This window comes from Glycine soja, chromosome 6 (genome assembly GCF_004193775.1).
Source record: "Glycine soja cultivar W05 chromosome 6, ASM419377v2, whole genome shotgun sequence".
Lineage (NCBI taxonomy): Eukaryota > Viridiplantae > Streptophyta > Magnoliopsida > Fabales > Fabaceae > Glycine > Glycine soja.
The window spans coordinates 16044504-16069864 of NC_041007.1; the positions used below are offsets into that span (position 1 = coordinate 16044504).

General features: G+C 29.5%; 1 protein-coding gene and 1 pseudogene across 2 annotated transcripts; one reads left to right on the forward strand and one right to left on the reverse strand.

Moving 5' to 3' along the window:
* Positions 1-5266: 5266 nt before the first annotated feature.
* On the reverse strand, positions 5267-6795 carry LOC114415864 (annotated as a pseudogene).
* Positions 6796-16255: 9460 nt separating this feature from the next.
* LOC114416471 (nucleobase-ascorbate transporter 6-like) lies at positions 16256-23423 on the forward strand. 2 transcript variants are annotated; one of them, XM_028381340.1, is made up of 15 exons: positions 16256-16606; positions 16917-17052; positions 17765-17862; positions 18007-18183; positions 18435-18535; positions 18830-18905; positions 18992-19051; positions 19212-19396; positions 20175-20271; positions 20966-21052; positions 21223-21281; positions 21378-21469; positions 21579-21656; positions 21766-21926; positions 22821-23423. In XM_028381340.1, the coding sequence occupies exons 2-15, from the start codon at positions 16947-16949 to the stop codon at positions 23037-23039; spliced, it is 1596 nt and encodes a 531-aa protein (XP_028237141.1). In that variant the 5' UTR covers positions 16256-16606; positions 16917-16946; the 3' UTR covers positions 23040-23423. The 2 variants fall into 2 exon arrangements, with proteins under 2 accessions (XP_028237141.1, XP_028237142.1); XM_028381341.1 differs by lacking the exon at positions 16256-16606 and adding an exon at positions 16613-16754 and having other exon boundaries at positions 22821-23244.
* Positions 23424-25361: the final 1938 nt, after the last annotated feature.

Sequence of the window (25361 nt, forward strand, 5' to 3'; positions counted from 1 at the left end):
GGAATGAAAAATAGAATTAAACTTTTGTTTTAAACATGGATCTTTTTGTTAAGGTTTGGTAAATCCAACGACCTTATCCTATTAATGCCCATCTTTCTGGTTATCACAAAAACGTAATAATCCACACCCATATGATTTGGACATGTCTTAAAGTGGAAGAGAAAGTTGATATGGACAGATATAAATATGGTTACGAAAAGGACAATGTTAGGCAGCTCAGTTTCTAATATATTACTCCCAACCTTCAATTGTTATGCCTTTATTTCTTTTATCTAATAGAGACAAGCTGTCAGGGGACCAATCAATGTCTCCAACTAATCTTTCAATATGGCATAATTGAAACAATCATGTGGGATAAGAAATTACAATTGCAAGGACAACACACACTGGTTTTTACTTTTTCTTGATGAAAAATTTTCATTCATCGTCACACTACTTCACTCTTCAATTAAAGAATATGTGCTGTTTCAAATCACGAACGGCTAAATTCTTATTATGCGCTCCTCATCATCAGACAAAGACCATTGACTAACGTAAACATGGAGTTTAATAATCATCCAAAATACAACGGCTTAGCTCTGCTATGCAACCTGCCTTGGTTGGCTTTTTAATTGAACAACTATTTTCTTATGAATAATCATAAACTTATTCCATTACTCTCCAGTTGTATGCATCAATTGATACGAATTTGTTCTTAATTTTAAGAATTTGTTTAGTTTAATTAGTAATCTTAATTTTAAGTTCCAAGAATTTATGTTGAATGCTTCTAAAAGAAATTTTTTAGGCTTAATTGTATTTTTTACCTTTAATTTTATAATTTTTGACAAATTTCATCTCAATAAATTAATTTGATGTATTTTATTTCCTATTTTTTAAGAAAGTTGACAATTTTATCCGGTTGATTTGTCCATTTATAAGCATAAAAGTTAAGAGCAAAATTTATAAAAAAATTAAATGTAAAATTTGTCAAAAAAATTTGGAAACAAAAAGTGCAATATATTATTAGAGGTAAAAGGAAGGATGGTAAAACTTACAACTTTCTTAAAGAAAATATGCCAAATTAATTTATTAAGAATAAAAATTAAAAAACTGAAAATAAAAATTCCTCCGACTCAAATAAAACTACCAAGTGTAAAAGATAGTAAGATACTTAGAATAATTAAAAAAAAGTTGATCCCATATTATTAGAATAGATTAATAATAAATTTAAAGGATTAATGTAATAGTGTAAGGTTTTATTGTGTTTATATAAGTGAGAACAATTTATTTAACGAGAAAAAATTTATGTTTTAGCATGTGTAAATTTTTTTGAGTCAGCAATAATCACGCATTGCTAATGAGATTAATCTTTGACCCAGTAAATTAAACAATACCAGGAATATTTGATCTGAGAAAAAAAATAGTAATACTAATATATATCATTGGTCTATAATTGGACGAGGATGCATACACCGTATGTCCATGTAAGGAATTTTGGGGTCCTTCATCGACACGATATTACATTCGTTTCCCCTTAAGCATGGTACTATGGTAGACTATCCAATCATTTATTTAATTTTCAAACTTGCGATATTGTCATGATCAAATAATTAACACCAATATATGACATGAGGCATTTTTTTATACTCAACATATATATATATATATATATAGGACGGATCCAGAAATTACATTTTGAATTTTTAACCCATTATTACAGTCTTAGTTTTATTGTGTTTGGTCCTCGTATCGAGCCAATCTAATACAAATTAACACCCCCACACAATTAGACAGTTTTTTTTTTTTAGGGGATGGCCCAGTTGATTTTCTTTCTACATATATTTTCATGAAGAACAAAAGAAGTAAAGATAATATATAAAAAATGAATTTTAAAACAAAGTTCCAAGTCTTTACGAGAGTACTAGTGCACTTTCCATATTGATCACATACGAAAAAGCATATTCACGTACGTCTTTCTTTCCATATTGCCATGCCCTTTCTCACTCAACTCAAATCTCGCGACATTTTGTTCTCCAACTTGATCTTTCAGATAAAAAGGCAACCAAAAACGAAGAAAAGATAGGGAAAAGATCGTTGTGTAACTTTAATGCGCTTTCTTTCTTCTCTTTTTTTAAGAAAATAAAATCTTAGGCCCAAAAGGCAAATGATTCAAGGCTCCTATGTTGAAAACTTAACTTTGATTAATTATTATGTATAACAAGATTGTTTTTGTCATTATGACATGACGGCTTATGAACTTACTTAAAAAGATCTAACTTAGTTTTACTTAACCAATGACACGTTGATGTTATACTAAGATTATTGATTTTTAAAATAATTAATTTAAAAATGATATGTAAAGTTATTTTTAATTAATTTATAGTATTTTTTTTAAAATTAAGAGCATATTAAAGTTAAACCCTAAAATATACATTAGAGTAATTAATATATCGTTAGCTAATGGGGCACTTATAAATGGAAGAACAAAACTACGTACAAAAAAAAAAAATCTTAATTTGGAGGGTATGAACCGATCAAAGTGAATGAGACAAATGCAGATGCCAAGTATTGTGATCATAGGTTTCGGCTAATGTTTATTTGAAAAATGCAACCAACACATGATTTAATGTATATTCTTTTGAAACCTATTTATTTGAAACCATGAAAATTTTGGAGACTCATTTCTCATTTAATGTGTTTCAGTCATGCTTTTGTAGTTTATAATAAAGTTTGACCAATTGAGTTTGTCTAATAAAGAGTTGTTAGAAGAACTATTTTTTTTTGGTGAAGAAGAAGTATGTTGTTAATACTCTTCATGTTTATTTAGGTCTACCATAAGCTTTTAAATAAGTTTTCTATCAAATTATTAGACCTCTTCCAAGCAGTTTTATCTCAAACAGAGGTAGCTCTGACAATGCTCTCGTAGTTCAGGAAATTGTTTATTACATGCATCAGAAGTAAGGTAATTAAAATTGGACACATTATACTCCAGATTGATTTTGAAAATGTCTATGATGGAGTTGATTGAGAGTTTTTGCAGCTTACTTTATCTGAATCTGGATTTTCTCAGCAAATTATCAACTTCATTATGAGTTGAACAAAAGAATATTTCCTTTCTCTGAAATGCAACAATGAGGTTCATGATAGTTTTTCTGCTATAAAGAGTTTAAGACAAGGAGACCTAATGTCACCTTATCTTTTTGTTTGATGTATGAATAAACTTGTTCTTTTGATCCAAGAGAAAGTTCAAGCTAACCAATAGAGTCATGTTACCATCTCTCATAACGAACTTCAAATATCTCACTTCTTCTTTGCAGATAACTATCTTTTATTTACTAAGGCTAAATTTCTAAAGGTCATCAAGTGCTTGAAACTTTAATAAGAAAATAAAACTATTTATTAATATTATTGTTGTTGCTTTTATTATTAAAAAAAGTGATCAACAAAACAAACAAATGGAAAATTAAAAAAGAAGGATTTGAGAATAGTGCACTATAATATTATACCGATTTGGTTACAACTCGACTATGATGCTAAATCCAGTCCTCAAGCCATGCTTGAGAGTTTTTCACTAATTAACTAGAGGTTACAATGCAACAATAATTTTCCACGCAAGGTACCCACCTTGAGAACTCAACCCTATGATCCTCCTCACTTCACTATCTAATCACCACTAAGGATCACACACCATAGAATAGCTCAAGAAACTCACCCTGCAAACATGAGAGAACCCACTCTTAGAACTTTGGGAAAAACCTTTCCTATAATGACCAAGGAAACCCACCCTTGGATTTCGCAAAAAAAAAAAAAAAGAAAGAAAGAAAAAGACAAAAACAATGAACAACTTTTAATAATAAAGATATCACAAATTGAAGCACTATGACTCACAACCCGTGTAAGCATCTGGCTAAGGAAAACATAAGCCCTCTTAGCTTAATAAGTTTCTCTTCTATTATTTTTGCAGTATGAAAATCAGCCTTTATAAAGGATTTAGAAAGAGAGAATTAAATAAATTCGTAATCCTCAAAGATCATAGATGATATAAAACAAATTTGGAAAAAGATTAATATTTTAAATTTTGTTATAAAATTTGATTATGTTATGGGAATATGTTCTTACATATGGAGGAATCGGTTCCCTAGGAGAAAACTTTGCCAAAAAAATCAGTCACATTATAGTGTTTGTAATATATGGAGACTCACAAAAGATCAATAAAAAAAATTGCAAAAATTGAAAACAAAGGATCAATAAAAATTTTTTGCAGGGACTTAAATTGAAAAAAGAATGTATCTGTAGGCATAATAAGATATTCAACCTTTTGATTCAATATTAATGTTGTTTTTAAAACTTTTTTATGTCATTCAGGTCAATTTAAATTTGAATCATAACTAAATTAAAAGTGATATATTTTAGTTAAAAAATTTTGGAAGATTTATTTGCGATTCAATTTTAATTTTTGATTTACTATTTTATTTGCACAAACTATATAATTTAAAGAGTTTGTCCTATAAACTACGTGATCTGAGGACAATTTTTTGTGTTCCCGGTGATATAAATCTCTCCATTCAAAGAACGTGGTGATTGGCTATCTGGTTAAAGAGGTTATCAAGCCGTTGAACTATTTCTCTATTGAAGAAGAGAAACCAATGGATCTAGTTTTCTTAACAACGGTTAGAGCATAAAAAATATTATGTTGATAGAGTTATGCACACAAATATACAAAAATGAATGTACTTATAATAAAACAATTGTACGGTGATTGGTTCTTTGATTAATGAGTATATCAAGCCATTAAACTATTTCTCGGTTGAAGAAGACAAACCAATGAATCTAGTTTTCTTAACAACGACTAGAGCATAAAAAAATAAGTTCTTATATTGATAAAGAGTTTTGTGCACAAATAAACAAAAATGAATGTTTTTTTTTTATTGATAAAAAATATTCCATCAAACTTGTTGTCATTACAAAGCAACAATGTATATTTCATGTTTATAACAGAGCAAAATATTGAGATTCAAGATGAAAGTCTTAAAAAATAACCATTCACTCCACCTTATTTTTCATTTTGGTCCCATTTCTCTTGTGCAAGAAAATATGTCCTTCATATTATATGAACAATACAAATTATAAGTATGCAATAACCAATAATGAATTGTCCACTAAAGAATACAAGATTCATGTTCTAGCTACTCTTTGTTTGTGTCATCCACGGTTACAAAAATATGTATAAAATATATGGACACAAGCTTTTTTTTTTTTTAATTTTTCCTTCGCTCTTGCTTCAATTCTAAGCTATCTTGAGAGGAGGATTAGCAAAAGGTCCCTCAAGTAATCCTTTTGCTATTGGCCTATATGTTGCTTTAGGAAAATGGGGTCCATCCCAATTTAGATGTTTTGAAGGATTAGGGCAAACCATTGCAGCAAGACTTCCACAAGCTATTTGTAAACTAAGATTGTAAGATTCACCCTTTCCGCAACATGCTCTGAAAGTCTCGATTTTACCAGAAGAAAACCCTAAATTACATAAATTAATGAACATGATAAAAATGAAGCATTGCAAAATTAGCAATCACATATAACTATATATTATTCATCTAATAAAAAATAAAAACACAACCCACCATATTATTGTGATGCTTGAAATAAATGTGTGGTAGCACCATAATAGTCAAAATATGTTATCTTAACATTTGGGTTCTCATGTCTTAATGTCTCTATAGCCTTTTTTAGTTGCTTATTATAGTATTTGATGAAAGCATTATAAGCTGTCAAACACCCAAATTGATCATAGTCATCTTTCTTATCACTATTCACTATTACCAAAACAACATAATTGCATCCAATTGGGAAGTTCCCTAGTACCACTAGCTTTATCGCTCCTTCTTCAATTAATTTGTAGCAAATCGAAACAAAAAAATTAATTTTCTAACTAATCATATTTCAAATCCAAGTTTAACTAAAATTGTTAAAATTTAATTTGACAAAAAATTGATATAACATATAGAGGTGGTATCGATAATTGCTCCAACAATTGGGGGAACCATGTTGCGAAGTAATGTAATATTTTTATATGGAATAATTACATTAATGCCATTCTCACCCATCTCCCCCACTAAAAACAATGAGTTTTTGAAGTATCTATCACACTCTGTCATAAAAAGGAATAAACATTGTTAGTTATATTGGAAAAAATTTCAAATATTTGACAAAAACATTACTAAAGGAGTTTTGGTAAAACCTTCTACGCTTTTACAAAGGGAGCGGTTGAGCTTCTCAAACCAATCAAGTTGAGTACTCAATGAATAAGCAACTTCCGGTACATGGATTCTTCTTTCTTCCAAAAAGTCATTACCAAGTGCAGTTGAACCAGCGAATGCAAAATTTTGTTAATGTTTTGTGCTTTGGTAAGATTTAGATAGGTTGGCAACATTGGCATCCCATATGCCTAAGCTAAAATTAAAATGATCATAGGTTAGTTTAATCAACAATATGTGATTGCTAAGATGTATTGTGTCATATACTCCATTTCCCGCAATGACATTTTATTTAAGCTATAAACAACAAAAAAAATTTAAATACCTATGAAATCTATGATTAGTCGTTCATTTGCATGCGCCCACAAGGATGCTTAAAGTATGTTGAACCATAAGGACTATTGCTAGGCATTTGTGGGTGGTACTTAGCAGCATTTCCAGTGTCCCTTATAGAGTCACCAAAGTCGAAAATGACTTCATATGGAAGCGGATTGGCATTTGAGACAACACTTCCAAGGAAACCATAAGCAAAGGTTATGCTAAAGAGAATGAAGATCTTCATAATGTTGTTTTAAGCTAGGTTAGGTAATCTTATGCGTGATGGTGGGTACTTATAAACCGAAATTGAGTGCTTTATATATTTTCACACCAATCATGTCTTCGTTTTGTGGTATATTTGTCTTTTTAATTTTGACATGGTTATAACCATAATAGTTATTAAAAAAACAAGTCATGAGTTGTTATATAAAATATTTATTCAACCAAAACATGTCATTGAATATGAGTTGTTACTATTCTCTTATTTTGTGCTATTGTTTTGGCTTTTTCTATAATTATCATGCATACAACTAAATCTTTGTAGTAAGATCTATACATTGCAAACATAGATTGTGAAGTTTTTATAAATGCAAAGATGCAATGTGTCTTCGTCCCTCACTAATTTGTTTTCATCGTTGTGATTCTATTTTAAAATAAAGTTATCACACACATACATAAATGTACATAACTCAGTCTTTGTAAAGCTAAAATTAAGAGTGAATTGTTTTAAATTTATATAATATCATTCAATAAATTTTATCTTAATCATTGTTTTAAGGGGAAAAAATGACACAACAAAACTAAGATCTATATATTCAAAATTTCAACAAACATGCTTGTGAAAAAAATAATTGGCTTCAGCAAAAAAACTCAATTGGCGTAACATTTTCAAATAATTTTATTTTAAAGATACACAATAAACTTCTCATGTCATATTATACACTACTGCAAAAAGAGACTTTACTAATGTCTATTTATTAGAAATTTTTTAACAAATATTATTGTATTGAACATGAAAATATATATTAGCAATTTACAAAATCAATGCTATTGAAATATTGTTTTATTAGGGTATTCTTACAAAAGCAGTAAAAATAAATGAAAAAATAATTACTTAAAATAAATATTTATTGGTTAGCAACTCTATATATAAAATTTACTATTAATACCTTAATCACATTAGTAAATTATTTATATATTTATTATTAAGTAAAAAAAACAAATTTATTGATTTGATGTAAAAATAAATATACAACTTAGCATTTAATAAAGAAAGTAATTTATTTTATCAACATTTATTGACTTGTGAAGAACATTTTATATTTACTAAATCTTGTAATTAATTAAATAAATAAGATGATTATAAACACAAATAAAAATAAAACAAAAATATTATCAATGATTTATTTTAAAAACCATTAATTATATAAAATTACACTAGAATTTATTTTAAAAAATCAAATTATTTAAATAAAAAACAATTATACTAAAATAAATTAAACAAACAATTGTTATTTTGTCAATAAATTAAAAATATTGAATAAATTATTAAATAAATATAGTATTTTTTATTTTGAAAACCATATACAATAAAAGTTATACAATACAAAAATATTATTATTATTATTATTTAAAATAGCAACAAAACAAACAAATGGAAAGTTAAAAAAAAATCGGGATAGTGCATTATATGAAATCACATAAATTGGTAATCCTTAAAACAAATTTTGAAAAGATTAGGATTTTAAATTTTGTTATAAAATTTGATTGTTATGGGAATCGGCACAGTAAGGGCAGATTCATGAATGTAACAAGGGGGTGGGGTGATTTTTTTACATAATTATTTAAATATTTAAGTTCTAATAATAATTATTTGATAAATAATAAGTTTTAAAAATATCTATTATTTTTTATGAAAAAAATTATAGATATAATCTACTACTAAAAAAGATTCTAAAATATATTTTTTATTAATATTTTTTTATTTTTTCTTTCATATATACACAAAGAATCTTAAGGGAGGGATCAAGGCACCTACCTCCTCTCTCCCCCGTCCATCCTTGTTACATGGAGGAATCAATTTCTACATGTGGAAATCGATTCTTTACAAGAAAACTTTGCTAAAAAATTCAGTTACCTTATAGTATTTATAATATATAGAGACTAATTGTACAAACCAAATGTAGAGGTTAAAAATTTGTAAAGATAAAAGATCAATAAACTAAAATTGAAAAAAAATGTATTTGTAAGCACCAATAAAATATTTATCCTATTGATTTAATATTAATGTTTTTTTTTTTACTTTTTCATATCATTAAGGTCAATTTAAATTTGAATTTTAATTAAATTAAAAGTGATATATTTAAATTAAAAGATGTGCTCCAAAATCTAAGGATGCCTTCCTTAATTTGAATGTCCTCATATCTTTTAAATCAAGTGATATGTTTTGGTTACAAGAAAGTTTTTAAAAACTTTCTCGTGACTAAAATATACCACTTGGAGAGATTCACGTTTCTCTTCACAAACTAGATGAGAGTCATGTGGAGAGTAATATAGGGATATCTTTAGGAAATTGGGAGCAATTAAGGATATTTTCATATGCCCTAGAAGGAGTAAGAACATACTTAAATATGGGTTTGTTTGGTTCGACAAGGTGAGAAACGTTACAGAGCTAGGAAAGCAACTCGATGCAATATACATTGGAGAAAAAAATTTTGTTTGTGCATGTGCCTAAATTCAGTATCCATTGTAAAATTGTAGACAAGGAGAAGATAAGAGGATCCAAGCCACAAGAGAGACAACTACATGGACAAGGAGAAGAAATGCGTAGGGAAAAGGTCTCATATGCTCAAAAAGCAAACAAAGGAAAAAAATAGTGGGTAACTAAACCAAAAATGACGCATGGATGGGAGTTGTCAATGAAGATTGTGACCTATAATATCAAAGGATTAGGGAGTTGGGTTAAGTGAAGGCTATTAAAAGAGTACATTAAGAAAGGAGAGGTAGGCATAGTGTGCTTACAAAAGACTAAAATGGAAGGTGTTAGGGATAAGGTTTGTGTGACTATTTGGGGAGATTCAAGGGTCAAATGAAAGGAGTCACCTGTAAAAAATCATGCAGGGGAGTGATTATGTTGTGGGAGGAAGGTATACTCTAGTTTAATGATTGTGTGGTAGGCTCTGGATATCTTTTTTTTATCCAAGGAAGATGGAAATGTATGGGGGAAGTCATTAGTATTATACATGCCTACTCTCAATGCAGTTTGGCACAAAAAAGGAGCTTCTGGGATGAGCTTCAAGAAATTAAAGGGAAAGTGGATGATGGCATACAATGCATCCTTGTAGATTTCAATGCTATAAGAAAACTGGAGGAGGGGGTGGGGGTATGGGTGAGAGTCAACAAGGAAGGAGTCTTGCCTGCATGTGAAAGCATCTCGATCATGATTCCTTTATATTGCATTTGTATTTTCCCTCTTGATGTATAACTATGATGTTATTCTAGCATTTGAATTTCAAGTGTATAAAGGCGGAGACAAAGAGAATGCCATCAATGACAATATCAATCTACACGTGAAAGCATTGTACCTTTGTCCTCTCTCTCTCTCTCCTTAACAAGCTACCACGTGGTAGAAGAGACAAGCTATGAAAATGAAAATATTTGAGGAATGTGTAAATCCCACAACGGATAGTTTTCTGAAGCCTGCAAAAACAACCTCAAGAAGCAACACAAGATAAGAGAATTGATCAAAAAATACACAAGTGATGTATCTTAATCAAAAGTATTGGACGCTAAAAAATAGAACTTAAAAAGTCTCACTTTTTGCTTAACAAAGTTAATTGTTTATCTTCTCTTTGAGAGATTTGAATATTATATTCATTCAAACAATTGTTTGGAAAACCAAGAGTGACTTAATGATCAAAGAATACCTGTGTGTTCTTAATCTCAGGGAGAGATTAAGGATAAATCATAAGTGACATAAAGAATACTCATTGTAATAAAGAGTGACAAAATAAAATTTCGTTTGTACTCAATTTGATTAGTGAAATCCTTTATAGTTTTGTAAAAGAGAATAAGCCGTAGTTCAGGTTGAGCGACCTAGTATAAACATTGTGCTTTTACTCTAACCTATGCTATAACTTATTTATATACCGTTGCTTCTATCTTATCTTTGGACGCATAAGTTTTTATTTAAACTATCTTTGTGAAAAAATTGTTTTTAATGGCTAGGATGCTCTAGTTAATAACATTTTCTCCATATTTGTGATAAGCATTATTTGAAAGTATTTTATCTTTCGAAAAAACTTTGAAATTTCTTAACACTCAACTCCCCATTCTAGTGATATTTGTTATTTCATTTAGTACACCTATATAAATGCTAACCAACATGGAGGATTATTGCTCATACTCGCCCAACCACACCCTAATTCATTGTCATTTCTATCCAAGCCAATTCATTCACATGTTTGGTTTTAAAAAATATTTTATAGTTCTATTTTACTATAAATCATTAAATTTTTAAATAGAAATGATAATAAAGCTACAAAAATTATAGAATAAATTAATTATGACATAATTGAACAATGATGATTATATTTACAAGAATTAAATAATAAATATAATTTTTCTCAAGAATAAAAAACTTAGTTGTGGCTAAATTTAAAATTAAGGATTTGTATATATCAAACTAACGAGTGTGCATAACATTAATAAATTTAGTATATATAAACTTATGAGTAAATTTACAAGTCCTTTTAGAACATGAATTAAAATCAATGCAACTTGTGCAATCGCAGTGGCATCCTATTAATTTCGTATTTATAATAAAAGAATTACTAGTTTTACACTTCCTCTCCCTTTCTCTTCCATGCTTTGTTTATTTATCCAATATATATATTCTCTCTAAATTTTATTTAAAAGAACAGCAACCCTGTTTTTATATTTATGTTAATTTTTTCCCTAAATACTTTAAACTTTATCACCATATTAAAAAGGTGAGTAATATTGTCATATATAAGTAAGAGCATAATCTTTATGTGATCCAGCTCTAATCATTATATGAGAGACAAAGTAGAAAAGGAGCATGCCCACTAACTTCTTTTCTAAATTTCACACTGCTTGTCATCATGTTAACAACCAATTAAAGAGAGCACCAAAAAGTAATCTGCATATTCCTTTAACATCTTGCTTGATCGTATTCAACAGAGATAATGTTACATCTTACAGTACGTTGATACTCTCATCATTTGTAATTAAGAATATTTCTAATCATATTATACACCAGAGGTGGTTATTACTCGTGTGACTCCGGTTAATCAGATAAGGATTTCGAGAATATTAAAAAAGCATGGGCTGCTTTAGAAATTAGACACGAGCTTACGAATAATTTGTTATGATTAATTTAAGAACGTGTTTGACTTTATTGTATATAAGTGCCTATCAAACTTGTGATTTAAATTTACTCATTTGGGAGAGAAACAAATTGAACAATTTTTTAAGCTGATACATGCGTGACGCTTGATAATTAATAGTTCATTTATGCATTTATTAATTTTGTATTTGTATTAAGAATTAAGAACTTTACAAAGATCTTTAAACTATAAATGAGTATCACGGTATATCTTAACGCTGACAGATACTAGTAATTAAAAATGCCGCGCTTATATTATTTTTTTCGTAAGAACTTTAAGCAAAAAATTAAATTGTGTTTATATCACACATAATAAAAACTGGTATTGAAGAGCATTAACAATTATACTGCCAAAGTTTTAGTGAATGGAAAATGCTCCAATGCAGGAAAAACAAAAAGGGAAAAGATAAAAGCATAGTTTTTACCGAACCAAATCATTGGTTGGCAGGAAATAATTTGTCATAAAAAAATAAGATAAAAAATATATTTGCTAATATCTGTTTTTCATGAGACTTATATTATATACACATTTTATCTTCTTGTCAATCTAGTTAAGTAAGAGAAAGAGTATGAAAAAGTATACACAAATATTTGAAGTATTATTTAAAATAAACAATTATAGAATATTAAATAATAAAAGTATTATTTTCATATTTCTCTCATATAAACTAAATTAGAATTTATTTAGTTGTTCATTTTTTCTTTTCATTTAAACTTTTCCCCCTATTTTTTTCATTTTCTTTTCTCAAACCAAAGATTGGAGTGCAAGAGGGGCACAAAGGGATGAGACTATGACAAGTCTAGAGAAGAGGGCTGGCACAGTGACATACTTTCGTTGTGTCGGTGTTTTATTCAGATGACAATTAAGTTTTGGTGGATTTTGTTCTCAGAAATTAGTATTATATGCTAAATGTGTGGGGAATCGAGAAATTTCAACGGAGTTGCTTAAATTGGCTTTAAGTAAAGTAATTTTGAATTATCATTGAAGTAAATGGATTATCATAGAGTTATTTATACAGGTTATTTATTTAAATAAATAATTATCATTAAGCGTGTTTAATTATGAGAAAATATTTTTGAAATTAAAACGAGACTTGTTATGCGAATAGAACCATAAAATAATATTTACTAAAATTAAGTTAATAACTTGAGTTGACTTTTACCATTAAAATAAAAAAATAATGAATGCTTTTAAATAATATGGGACAACAAGAGACTTACTAGAAGAGAATTGAGAATTCAAATTGAATTTTGCATAAGATACGAGACGCTCTTAGTTTAGTTCTTTTTCTTGCCCAAACCCACATATTGGATTTTTTTTTTCAGTGATCATACAAAAATTTAAACTTAAAGATCTCATCCATATTATTTCAAATCCTCTGTTTCCTAGGGCAACCCTTGGTTAATTGGAGTTATATTATATTCCATCTGTCAAGTTTCAACCAATTCGTATGATATTAAAATTATTCCTTTCTTGTCTCTCCGTCTATTTAATTATTTTTGATTAATATTTTGAGAGAGAATAATTAAATAAGAATATGTAAGAAAAAATAATTAATGTATTTAAAAATTTGAATTTTTTTTAAAAATAGATAAATAAATTTTTATAAAGATTCTTAATTAAGATTATAATTAGGGACGAAGGAAGGAAGTATATGTTTATTTTTCTTAAACTAAGTAATTGAACATGGAATACCAGTCCACTTTAGTAGTAAAAAATATTTTCATACCTTATAACAAGACCTTTTTTTTTTTGTTGGTGACAAAAGTTTAAGAATATATATATATATATATATATTATTAGATTTTAAGCATTTCATTATATTCGACTAGAACTTGAGAAGGTTAATCCAATTACAGAGATGATAATAGAGGTTTTACATGCAATAGTGTATGCCAGTTGTAAGTCAATATAACAATAATGGACAGGCAACACCGTTCTTTCAGTGATTTTAGGGATAAGACTTAACTACATTTGTCGGTTGTCTTCTCCTCTCTTCTTTTTCTTAGGTGTTTGTAGTCTAAGAATTTTAAGATTTTAAAGGAATTTAAAATATATCAAAATTTAATGAATTTTATTTTTAAAATACTTTAATTAATTAATTAATTTTTATATTTAAATAATTTAATTTTATCAAAAGTGCAATTGGAAAATACTTATTTATAAAGTTCTAATTTTAATATAAAAATTTGATTTAAAATTAAAACAATTAAAATTCAAGATTTAGATAAAAAAAATTTACTATCATTTTTTAAAGCAAGAACAACTATATATTTTGAAAAAAAACTCAACACATAACTTTTTCATTTATAAAGTAGAAAAAGACTCTCAAAATTTGTTTTAAAAATTACCATTTTAAATAATAATAAATAAAAACTTAAAAATTAGAAAAATTCATTAAAAAATAATGTCACAAGAAGTTATAAACTATTTTTCATTTAAAAATCTCCAAAAGTTGAAAGGGAAATAAACTTCAGTGAGGTTCTATCTGTCTGCCCTCTCCTTCTCTTTAAACGAAACAAATAAGAAAAGTTTTCATCTCACTCTATTAAAATTATTTTCCAATAAAAAAGAGTATGTTGACACAATAATGTATATAAAAATGTGTTCCTCACCTTTCTGTTAGCTAAAACTCTCAAAGTGGTGATTATGGAATTAGGTGCGCCAGGATTCCTCTGCTATAGTGCTATACTATCTCCAAAAACTAAACAACAGTATCATTCCAAATTCTTCGTCTTCTTTTCCCCCTTGTTAACGACCCCTTTCTAAGAATATTCTAATCATTTTATATGTTTTCTTTCTTTCTTTCGAAAGCAACATATTCCATAGAGATTGAACTCCTAAGTAAAGTTAAGTTTAAAGGATACTCAATGCCTTACTTTTATTAAACAAAAAAAACCATAATTACTTAAATCCGAACCAAAAACAATAAAAGGTCAATATATACTTAATAACTCATGACTAGTGATTAACTGATTATTACGATTTTTTCTTATCCAAATACCCGTTAATACGTAGATTCCCTAACTAATGTACAATTTGTATAAAAACAGGTACATGCTCTCGTGCTACTCCCTTAAAAATCGTAAACCACTACTTTCATACTCGTTTGGGAGGTTGGAGCGTTGAGTTGAGAGCAAAAAAGCCAAAAACTGTGGCAGATAATAAAATTATGTTTTGGTATTTAATAACAAATAAAGTAAAATAAAGTATAGCTATAAAAAATGGAACCAAATAAATTTATGATAATATTATTCAGATATCATCTGATAAAAAATAAAGCTTTATTTTTATTATGTAAGAAGTAGATGAAATAATAAGAAGTTAAAAAAATATTGATTTCATTTTATAAGATGTTTTTTTTATTGATTTTTTAATTTTGAATGATAAAACAAATAGTGACGATTAAATGACAATTCAGTAACATTACGGGTGGTTCAGCCAAAAGAGAGGATAAGATAGATAATGAAAAGAAAACATGTTAATCTGTAATCCTTCACCTGCTTAGAATGTTAAAATATACAAAGGAGGTTTCACAAAAAAATGTATCTATCCAAATTGAAAAGAAAAAGGAGAGAAAAAGTTAAAGAAAGTATAAACACATAAATGTTTCTATTTATATATATTTTTTATACAACCAAATAACTTAAAAAATTATCCTACTTTTTTCTTCTTTTTACTATCTTTCTTTTCACAATCAACATAACATAAGTTCCATGCATTTCTGTAAATCCAACATATAGGTTAAAGGTGTGACTTATGGGTACCTTTGTCTGTTTTTTTTTTTTTTGGGGGGGGGGGTTGTAAGGAAACTATTTTTTAATTAATTTGATATTTTAAAATAATAATTCATATAAATTAAAAATCTTAATCCTTTTTATTAATATATATTTTAAAAATCGTATAATTCTTTTAATTTAAAATTTAAATATTTACTCTCTTTTTGCCCCTTTTCTCTAAAATCCTCCACACCACTGGCTTGGCTACACTTGCATCAGACACAGTGTTTTATAAAACAAGCAAAAGAACTAATAAAAAAAATAACATAAGAATGTTGAGAATTATTCTTCACATATTATATCATATTCATAAAGTTCAACTAGTAACATTCAATATGAACAAGATTGTTAGTGTTTTATTAAATTAGAATACGTTTGCACACTTCATCTGCTATGTGTGCATGACATGAGAACGCCCACCTAAACATTCTTCCTTAGCAATTTCAACACCACGAAACAAAACAATAAATGTGAGCAATATTTGTTGGAAAGTGGTAAAATATGGTGTGAGAGAGAGCTACACTATAACTTAAACACAAGGCTACTGGTGACGAGTGAGTGAGTGAGAGAAAGACAGAGACATTACTTTTTGGTAGTAGCAACAAGCAAAGGGAGGGAAGAAGGAAAGAAAGAGAGAGAATCTTCATTCATTTTTTTCTGCTCATTTTCTGTGTACACCTTTATCGTTTCTCTCACTAACTTTGGAGTCTGCTTTACTCCACACTCCACAACAAAGATCGTCTGCATTCCCTTTCCCTTCTCTTTTCACCCCCTTTTTTTTTTCTCTCTTCTTCTTTTTTCTTTTTCTGGTGGGGGCACCTCATTTGTTTTTGACTTCATAATACTACTACTTCTTCACTCAAAAAAGGTGCTTTCTTTTTTCCTCTTCTCTTAACTCACTTCTTTAATTGTGCTATTATTGTGGCCATTGCTTTCACTTCATTGCCTAAAGAGAGTCCCCAGCTCAACTCTCTAGTTGTTGTTGCTGCATTTTTCATTTTCTAGGCTTAGTTATTGTAAGAAAGCTCCCACTTTTTTCTTTTTGTTTCTTTTATCCTCTTCTGGGTGTTTTTCTATGTGGCATTGGAGGATCTGGGTTGCTGTTAGATTTGGATTTTTTTTTTGTAGATTTATTAATTTATTATTTGTTCGTGTTTTGTTGTTTATTCATTGTTCAGAGATAGAAAGAGAAGGAAAAAAAGGCTATTATGGCAGGAGGAGGAGCTCCAGCTAAAGCAGATGAGCCACAGCCACATCCACCAAAGGATCAGTTACCAAATATTTCTTACTGTATTACTAGTCCTCCTCCATGGCGTGAGTGTTTCACCTTGTTTAGATTCAAAACTTGCTTTCTTTAAGAAAAAAAAATATTAATGATATATTATTGAAAATAAAAATTGTTCCTTTTCAATTCCCAGTGGTGGATTTTTTTTTTTTGAGAGAAAACTAGTCATTCTTAAGGTGGTTGAAAAAACAAAGGAAAATGAACTGCCTTTTCTGCTTTTTTTTTTTTTTTTGGGGGGGGGGGGGGGTTGATTCTGGTTTTGTACTTTTATGCCAGTGGCAATTCAGGCTTCTTTTCGCTCTTACTATTAATGGAGCCAATTTGAAGTTCTGTTTCCAATTTAATTGAAATCCTTTTAACTATATATATAAACCAAGGGCCTTTTCTGTTATTTCAACTTCAAGATCCAGATTTGGTACTCTGGATTCTGGAAACAATTTGATTGCTACTTCCAAATTTGCCCCACTTGTGAAATACTTTTTAAATATTTTAATAGCTTTCAAAAAACTATATTTTTCATACTTTTGGATTTTGGGGCATTCCACACAGTCAAGATGGAACAATGTTGTTAATGGATTCTAAGTAATGGAATATCTGGTTGGCTTTAATGATATGATCATTTTCTGTCTATGTTAAAAACTTTAAGAATCTCCCTGCCCCCCCTTTTACTTGAGCTTTACTTTGCTTTTTCTTTTTTCTTTTCCTTGATTTGATGAGAATTTTGGGGACATTCTGATGCAGCTGAGGCCATACTTCTTGGTTTTCAACATTTTCTTGTGATGCTTGGCACAACTGTGTTGATTCCCACTGCTCTTGTTCCCCAGATGGGAGGTGGCAATGTAAGGAGCTACGGATTAAATAAGTTTATAGCAAATTGTAAATAATTTGATAGGGAATATTATGATAATTTAACCATATGATTGAAGATGCTTTTTCCTCCTAGCCAAAATTTTATAATAAAAATGAAATTTCAATATTTGCAGAATGAGAAGGCAAGAGTTATCGAAACCCTGCTTTTTGTAGCTGGTATTAACACATTGTTGCAAACAATGTTTGGAACTCGATTGCCTGCAGTAATTGGAGGGTCTTACACCTTTGTTCCAACCACAATCTCAATTATCCTTGCTGGCCGATTCAGTGATGAACCAGATCCTATAGAGGTCTTGTAATCAGAACAAATCTAATACTAAATGATGCATGGTTGATATGCTTGATATATTATTTAAATTGCTACAATATATGTAATCATATTGTATATCCATTTTTTATGTGCTTAATTATGTTGGAAAGAGAAGAGTATGGATTTGATTCAAGAACAACCACAAAGCATTAGATTTTGTGCTTGATTGATTGAAACTTTTTGATAACCTTTTCCCTGTTTTTTGGCTTTAATTTTTTTTTATTTAATCAGAAATTCAAGAGGATAATGAGGTCAATCCAAGGTGCTCTTATTGTTGCTTCGACTCTTCAAATAGTACTGGGCTTCAGTGGTCTCTGGCGTAATGTTGCAAGGTTGGCTGAAGTTCTTACTCAGTGGATGCATTATGCTTTTTCTGTCTTTATCTGTCTTGACAATGTCTAAACTGAAGTATAAGCTATATTTAAGAATGTCTTTGCTATGTATGCTCATTTGCGATTGTTCCACCAAGCTTAATTGATCTTTGAAGTGGATGCTATAGCTTAAGTGATTTATTCAATTGGATTTGGATTAACTTGCACAAAAGCCAAAAAAGAATTAAAAGAATTTAATAATCTTGTGATCGTGTATAATATTTCCATCTTATGTAAGTTCAATTGTTTCTTCAGGTTCTTAAGTCCACTTTCGTCAGTTCCTTTGGTATCTCTTGTTGGTTTTGGGCTGTATGAGTTAGGGTTCCCTGGGGTAAGCCTTCTGCTACAAATTTACAATGCTCAATGTTTAGCATTAATTGTCGGAAGTTTCAATATTGATTCCTGTCTTTGGTGTAGGTAGCTAAATGTGTAGAGATCGGATTGCCTCAGCTTATATTGCTAGTATTTGTTTCACAGGTAGAGACAGAATTGCATATAGTGTCTTCTAAATTTCTAAATCTCAGCATTATGATCTGAGTTGCTTTTGTCCTCTTGGTTTCTTTACTCTTCTAGTTTTCTAGCATGACGGTTTCTATAAATATGAGTTTGTTAACTGGTTAGTGGTTGTCACATGCAGTATGTGCCCCATGTGCTACATTCGGGAAAACATATCTTCGACCGTTTTGCTGTGTTATTTACAATTGTAATTGTGTGGATATATGCTCATCTACTTACTGTTGGAGGGGCCTATAATGATGCTCCACATAAAACTCAGATATCATGCCGCACTGACCGTGCTGGACTTATTGATTCTGCTCCTTGGTTAGTTGTGTGATTTCATTCAATTTTAACTCTTGATGGCATTTTTTTCTGTGGCAGTTGTTTTTATCCCTATAATTTTACCATGTCTATAAATTAATCCTATAATTGAAAAAGTTCTTATTGGTTCCTAACACGATTGTTAACTGTCAAGCATTTTCCTGAGTGACTGTTGGTTTGCCAAATGTGATAACCATTTTTGCATTTGTGAATTAGAGGGTGGCCAAATTGTCCATTTCTCGTTTACGAAACACAGTCATGTCGGTGTTTCATGGGGATTGTCACAGGTGTGTCAGAGATGGATTGATTTGGCCACCATCTAATCCACTGCGGCAAAATGGCCTCAACATTAAATTATTGGCAATTGGTTGTCATAGGGTCCTAATTAAAAACTTTTTCTTTAGGTACTAATTTAAAGCTTGGTAAAATTATATTCAGTGTGTTTATTAGCAAATGAGACTGAACTATATTCCTTAATCAACATTTTTCTCCTTTTTCAGATATATTTTTGCTATTTCAATTTAAGTTTATTGTTTTGACTAGAATATCTTTTTGTGGCTAACTGAGGAAATACCTCTTTAATGATATTCTGAAATGGGTATATCACACGTGTCACTCTTAACCTTAGAGCATAGCATACACATAATTGATATTTCTCAAGTCAGATTCAACTGAATCCTTGAGATATTGCTTATTAAATTGGTGGGAATCTACTACCTAGATTTTACATTGTGAGTTGAAACTTATTGAGAGGAATTTGTCATGGATTTTGAGTTTGCAGGATAAGAATTCCATATCCATTTCAATGGGGAGCACCTTCATTTGATGCAGGTGAAGCCTTTGCCATGATGATGGCATCTTTTGTTGCTCTTGTGGAGGTAATTTCTTTCATTAGATCTTCTTGGTTAAGAATTCCTTTTTGGTTTATTAATTGGTTTTCTTTCTTGTGGAACAACTATTCAGTTATATTCTATATTCATCATTTTCATTGGGTCTTCTGCAAATTTTATCAGTGCATTGCAGCTAGGCATATGCAGGAAACTTATCATTCTTACATCTTACACCCCTTTGTGCCGGTTGACCTTTAGGGGAAATTATCCTTTTAAAAATATTGATAACTATTATAACTTAGTAATATCACTTATGAGTTTTAAAAACTTCTGGTAATGTAGTTAAGTTTTTATCCTGAAACAAAGTGTTAGTAGTTTGGCATTTGTCATAAATGGTTGATTTTGTTTTCCTGAAGGGAAATGGATACAGATGAATGATGTTTAATCTATATATGAGTCTTCATGATAAATTGAGCGATGTGAACCTGATTTTGTGTTATAATTGATATAGTTGTCAGGGAGAGGGGGAAGCTTTGTCCAAATTACATTTTCAAGTGATATATAGCCATTGATTATGCTAAAATTCAACCAGCATGTAATTGTCTAGCCGTACATGCATGATGACATTCTTGGGATTGTCTGGCTTGTATACTTGCACATTGGCTCAGTATTAGTGTTATGAAGTTACTAAGTTGTATACTTGGATTAAATTATTTACTAATGTTTCATTTGTTACAAACAGTCCAGTGGAGCTTTCATTGCTGTATATAGGTATGCAAGTGCAACGCCATTGCCACCATCTATTCTCAGTCGGGGTATTGGTTGGCAGGTACAAAATTGGCTAGTACTTGAACACTTGAATATCTGTGAAAAAAACCGTGCATCTATAAATAATAATAGTGGTAAAAGGTCATATAATTGATTATAATGTTCTTTTTACCAAGCAATTAAGTAGAACTCTCGAGTATAATACTATGTGCATCTTATTTATGCTCTCAGGGAGTTGGCATTCTGTTATCAGGATTGTTTGGAACAGTCAATGGATCCTCTGTGTCTGTGTAAGATTGAAATTGTTCTGTTTGTATTCTCTATTACTTTACATTACTTAAACACAACTTCCTTGATGAAAAGAATTTTGTTGGTTTCCCCTACAGAGAAAATGCAGGTCTTTTGGCTTTGACACGTGTTGGAAGTAGAAGAGTGGTGCAAATCTCTGCCGGATTTATGATTTTCTTTTCAATTCTTGGTGAGTTGATGAAACATATGATATATTTGTATTTTGAATATCTACTTTGCCTTATCCTAGTACATTTTCTTTCCCTTTTAACATTGGTTCATTTTCTTCTTCTGTGTAGGAAAATTTGGAGCAGTTTTTGCCTCTATCCCACCTCCCATTATTGCTGCCCTGTACTGCTTGTTCTTTGCTTATGTTGGTATGTTTGATTCTTTAAAACATATGCTACATGTATTTATACTTTAATTAGATTTATGACCCCTACAAGAAACATCAGGTAATGTTCCACTTTTGCACATCTTTTGTAGGTGCTGGTGGTCTTAGTTTTCTTCAGTTCTGCAACCTCAACAGTTTTAGAACAAAGTTCATTTTAGGCTTCTCAATCTTCGTGGGCTTGTCCGTGCCACAGTACTTCAACGAGTACACAGCAATTAATGGTTATGGTCCAGTCCACACAGGCGCAAGATGGGTATGGATAAGATGCATATAATATACAGAATAAATCACCAATTTCACTCTCAAGTATCACCCTCTCTCTGAAGTAGTTCTTAAAGAAATAAATTTATATAAATAATCTTCAAATATTGAATATCGATCAGTTTAGTCCTTAAGTTAATGAGTAAATTACTTGACATCCCCTGAGATTTTTTCATATTACACACAATACCCTTCCTTGTTTAATGTTTATAGCAGCATCCGTTATAGGGGTTGTTAGTGTATTGTTTACAAACATCAAATGGAATTAGTGTAATATATAAGGGGTATCAGCATAATGTTTTAAACATTAAGGGAATCAGTGTAGGAATAGAAAAAAGAGCGGTGTTGTGTGTAATTCGAAAAAAACTTGGGAGATACGAGTGTAATTTGCTCTAAGTTAATATATTTTACTAACATTTAGGGACTAATTTGAAGTTTCAATATTTAGAGGGTTGCTTATGATGATTTCTAATACTTAAAAGGGGTTACCTGTATGATTTTTTTTTACATTGGAGACCATTTAGGATAGAGTATATTTGAAGGATTTGTTTTTACTTTTGGTTAAATTAGTTTTTTTATCCTCTAATTTATCTTTTAGATTTGATTTAGTCCTTTATTTTTTTTTTCAATTTGATCCACTAATTTTTAAAATCGGTTCAATTTGATCCTACCGTCGATCAATGGTGTTATGTAATTACTCATTGTGTTAGTTTAAAATTGTTACAAAACACATTTTTTAACACGGTCAGGGTAATTCATATGGTTGGATCAAATTGAATCAATTTTAAAAATTAGAGAATCAAATTAAACTCGAAAAAAAAATTAAAGTATCAAATTGAACCTATTGTTGAGTTTACTTACAATCACATTTTTATGTACATGGCAGTTCAATGATATAATCAACGTCCCATTCCAATCAAAGCCATTTGTTGCTGGTGTTGTGGCATATTTTCTAGACAACACTTTGTTTAAGAGAGAAGCTGCTATTAGGAAGGACAGAGGTAAACATTGGTGGGACAAGTACAAGTCCTTCAAGGGTGACACAAGAAGTGAGGAGTTCTATTCCCTTCCTTTCAATCTAAACAAGTACTTCCCCTCTGTTTAATTGTGCACAAGAGCTCAATCAAATATATAAAGGTGGTCTCATCATCTTCACCACGGTCTAGTTCTAATATTTAATTTAAATCTTGTTACACGCCATAGCTCTATGAATAGTCCATCCTATTATATTTATAGCATTTTGTAATACATTTATTTTATTGCTCTTGTTTCTGTAAATCCTGATCAAGCAAGTGGATTGACGTAGCAAATGCGCATGGTTAAATCCTCGCCCCCTTCATTTTTGTTACGTTCACTTTAGAATGCCCCCTCCATGCAATGCATTTTGTACTCAATTGTCTATTGAATTATATTGTACTGTTTATTAATCTAGACATAAACCCGCACAGTGCGGGTAGATAGCAAAAATGCTTTAGCTGTTACAATTTAATTAAGGTATTTTTCGTGCTTATTTCTAAGTTTAGAATAATCAATTACATGTATTAAAAGCGCCAATTGTTATGGTTGTTTTAACTAAAATATAATTTAGGGGTCAAATTAGTTTACTGATTGACGTGTGTCCAATTTATGCTTGACTGTATATTTTGGTATTAAATATCACTATTGAAAGAAGTAATGATTTTATTTAATTAGGATAGACAAGAAAGAAATGGTTGAAGAATTATTCTGTGATTTAGAGGTATAAAAGCACGAAGAAAAAGAATCTGAACATTGTCAGTTTGTCATAATCTCACTCAAGAATATGAAAGGTACTTGATAATTGTCACAATGTGTTAATTCGATAATACCTTAAATAATAAAGGTTATTGGAGGTTCAGAAATTATATTTTATAATAGATTTGTGCTCTTATCTCATTGGTGTCGGAGGCTCACAGCCACTCGGTGCTAACGGTGAATTAGGAAAATAATCTTATTAATAGTTATACACGTGTCAAGGTTTTAGAGTTTCATTTCCTGCTTAAAAACTATAATACTGGCATTTGCGATTTTATTGTGAATCGGTGGCATTTTAATAGCTAGAAATTTGTCTCAACGGACACTGTTCTGGTTAGTATAATAGTTTATACTATTATTTGAGGACAGTTCTTACTACTATTAAATTTATATAAGATATTGATGGGAAATGGAATTTACTATAGGTATAAAGTATTACAGTAAAATTCAGAAAACAGAGCTCTAATTACAATCTGAAAAAACAGAAAAATGTAAAAGAAGAAAAAAATAAGCTTAATTATACTTTTTATCCTCAACTTTTTTTTTGAATTATACCTTTAATTTTTAATTTAGTATATTTTATTTCTAATTTTAAAAAAAATTATGAATTTTATTCTCCGTCGTTTGTCCATTAATAAACATAAAAATTAAGGATAAAATTTGTCAAAAAAAATTAAAAATATTGGAATAAAATTTGTCAAATAAACATTAAATTAGGAGAAAAAGTGCAATATGTTAGTGGTAAAATGATAGAAAATAAAATTTTTAAGATTCTTAAAAATAAAAAAAAAATGTCAAATTAAAAAGTTAAAGTTAAGATAAAATTTTTCAAAAATTAAAAAATTAAACTAAAAAGTACAGTTGAGTAAAAAAAAAAAAATCATAGAAGGTATCCTTTTCTGCCTTGTGGTGTGGTGCAGCCACTCCAGAACTATCCAAGTTATTGCGTGCATTCATTCTTATCTCCCTCTCACTTAGGTTGGGTTTGATAGTGCTCAAGTATTGGAGAAGGAAGAGAAGAGTGGGGGAAGTTACAAACTTCAAGAAACTTCTCTGGTTTGGGAGCTGTGAAATGCGACGAAATATTTGAATATTTCCGTCCGTTCCACTGCACAGTATTTCTTCTCTAAACTGACGAGAAATAAGAAAAATTTCATACTGTTTAAACAAAGTAACCATGTTACCCTTCACACAGAAGGTATTCATGTACTTTTATTATAATTTTTTAATTTCTTTTTCTTTTTTCACATAACAAACCACTTTAATTTGATATTTTTCTTTTATTTTTTATTTTATTTCTCTTCTACCAAATAATTTTTATTTTTCTTCATTTCTCACTTATTTCTCTTATTTTCTTTTCTCACCTACCTACTTCTCCTCCCTCTACTTCTTCTTCCCCTACCAAGCAAAGCATTACTTTTATCCTTGTTTCTTTGGGTTTAATTGATTTAGAAAAGAAAATAAACTAAAAGAAAAAAAAAGGAAAAGTAGAAAATAGAGTAGAATTCTCATGATTTTTAGATTGTTTGTTAAAGGAAAAAATTAATTTTTTTATTTTCTATATTTTGATTGGGTAGAAAGTGAAGGAAAAAAAAAGAAAAAATGTGTAAAATGACATAAATACTCTAAATAAAAAATGAGATTTAATATAAAT

Excerpts from the sequence above, each read along its gene's own strand:
- LOC114416471 (XM_028381340.1), top strand. The coding sequence starts at position 16,947 with ATGGCAGGAGGAGGAGCTCCAGCTAAAGCAGATGAGCCACAGCCACAT. Across the intron at positions 17,863-18,006 it reads CCCAGATGGGAGGTGGCAAT|AATGAGAAGGCAAGAGTTAT; the intron begins GTAAGGAGCTAC and ends CAATATTTGCAG. Across the intron at positions 21,470-21,578 it reads GATTTTCTTTTCAATTCTTG|GAAAATTTGGAGCAGTTTTT; the intron begins GTGAGTTGATGA and ends TCTTCTGTGTAG.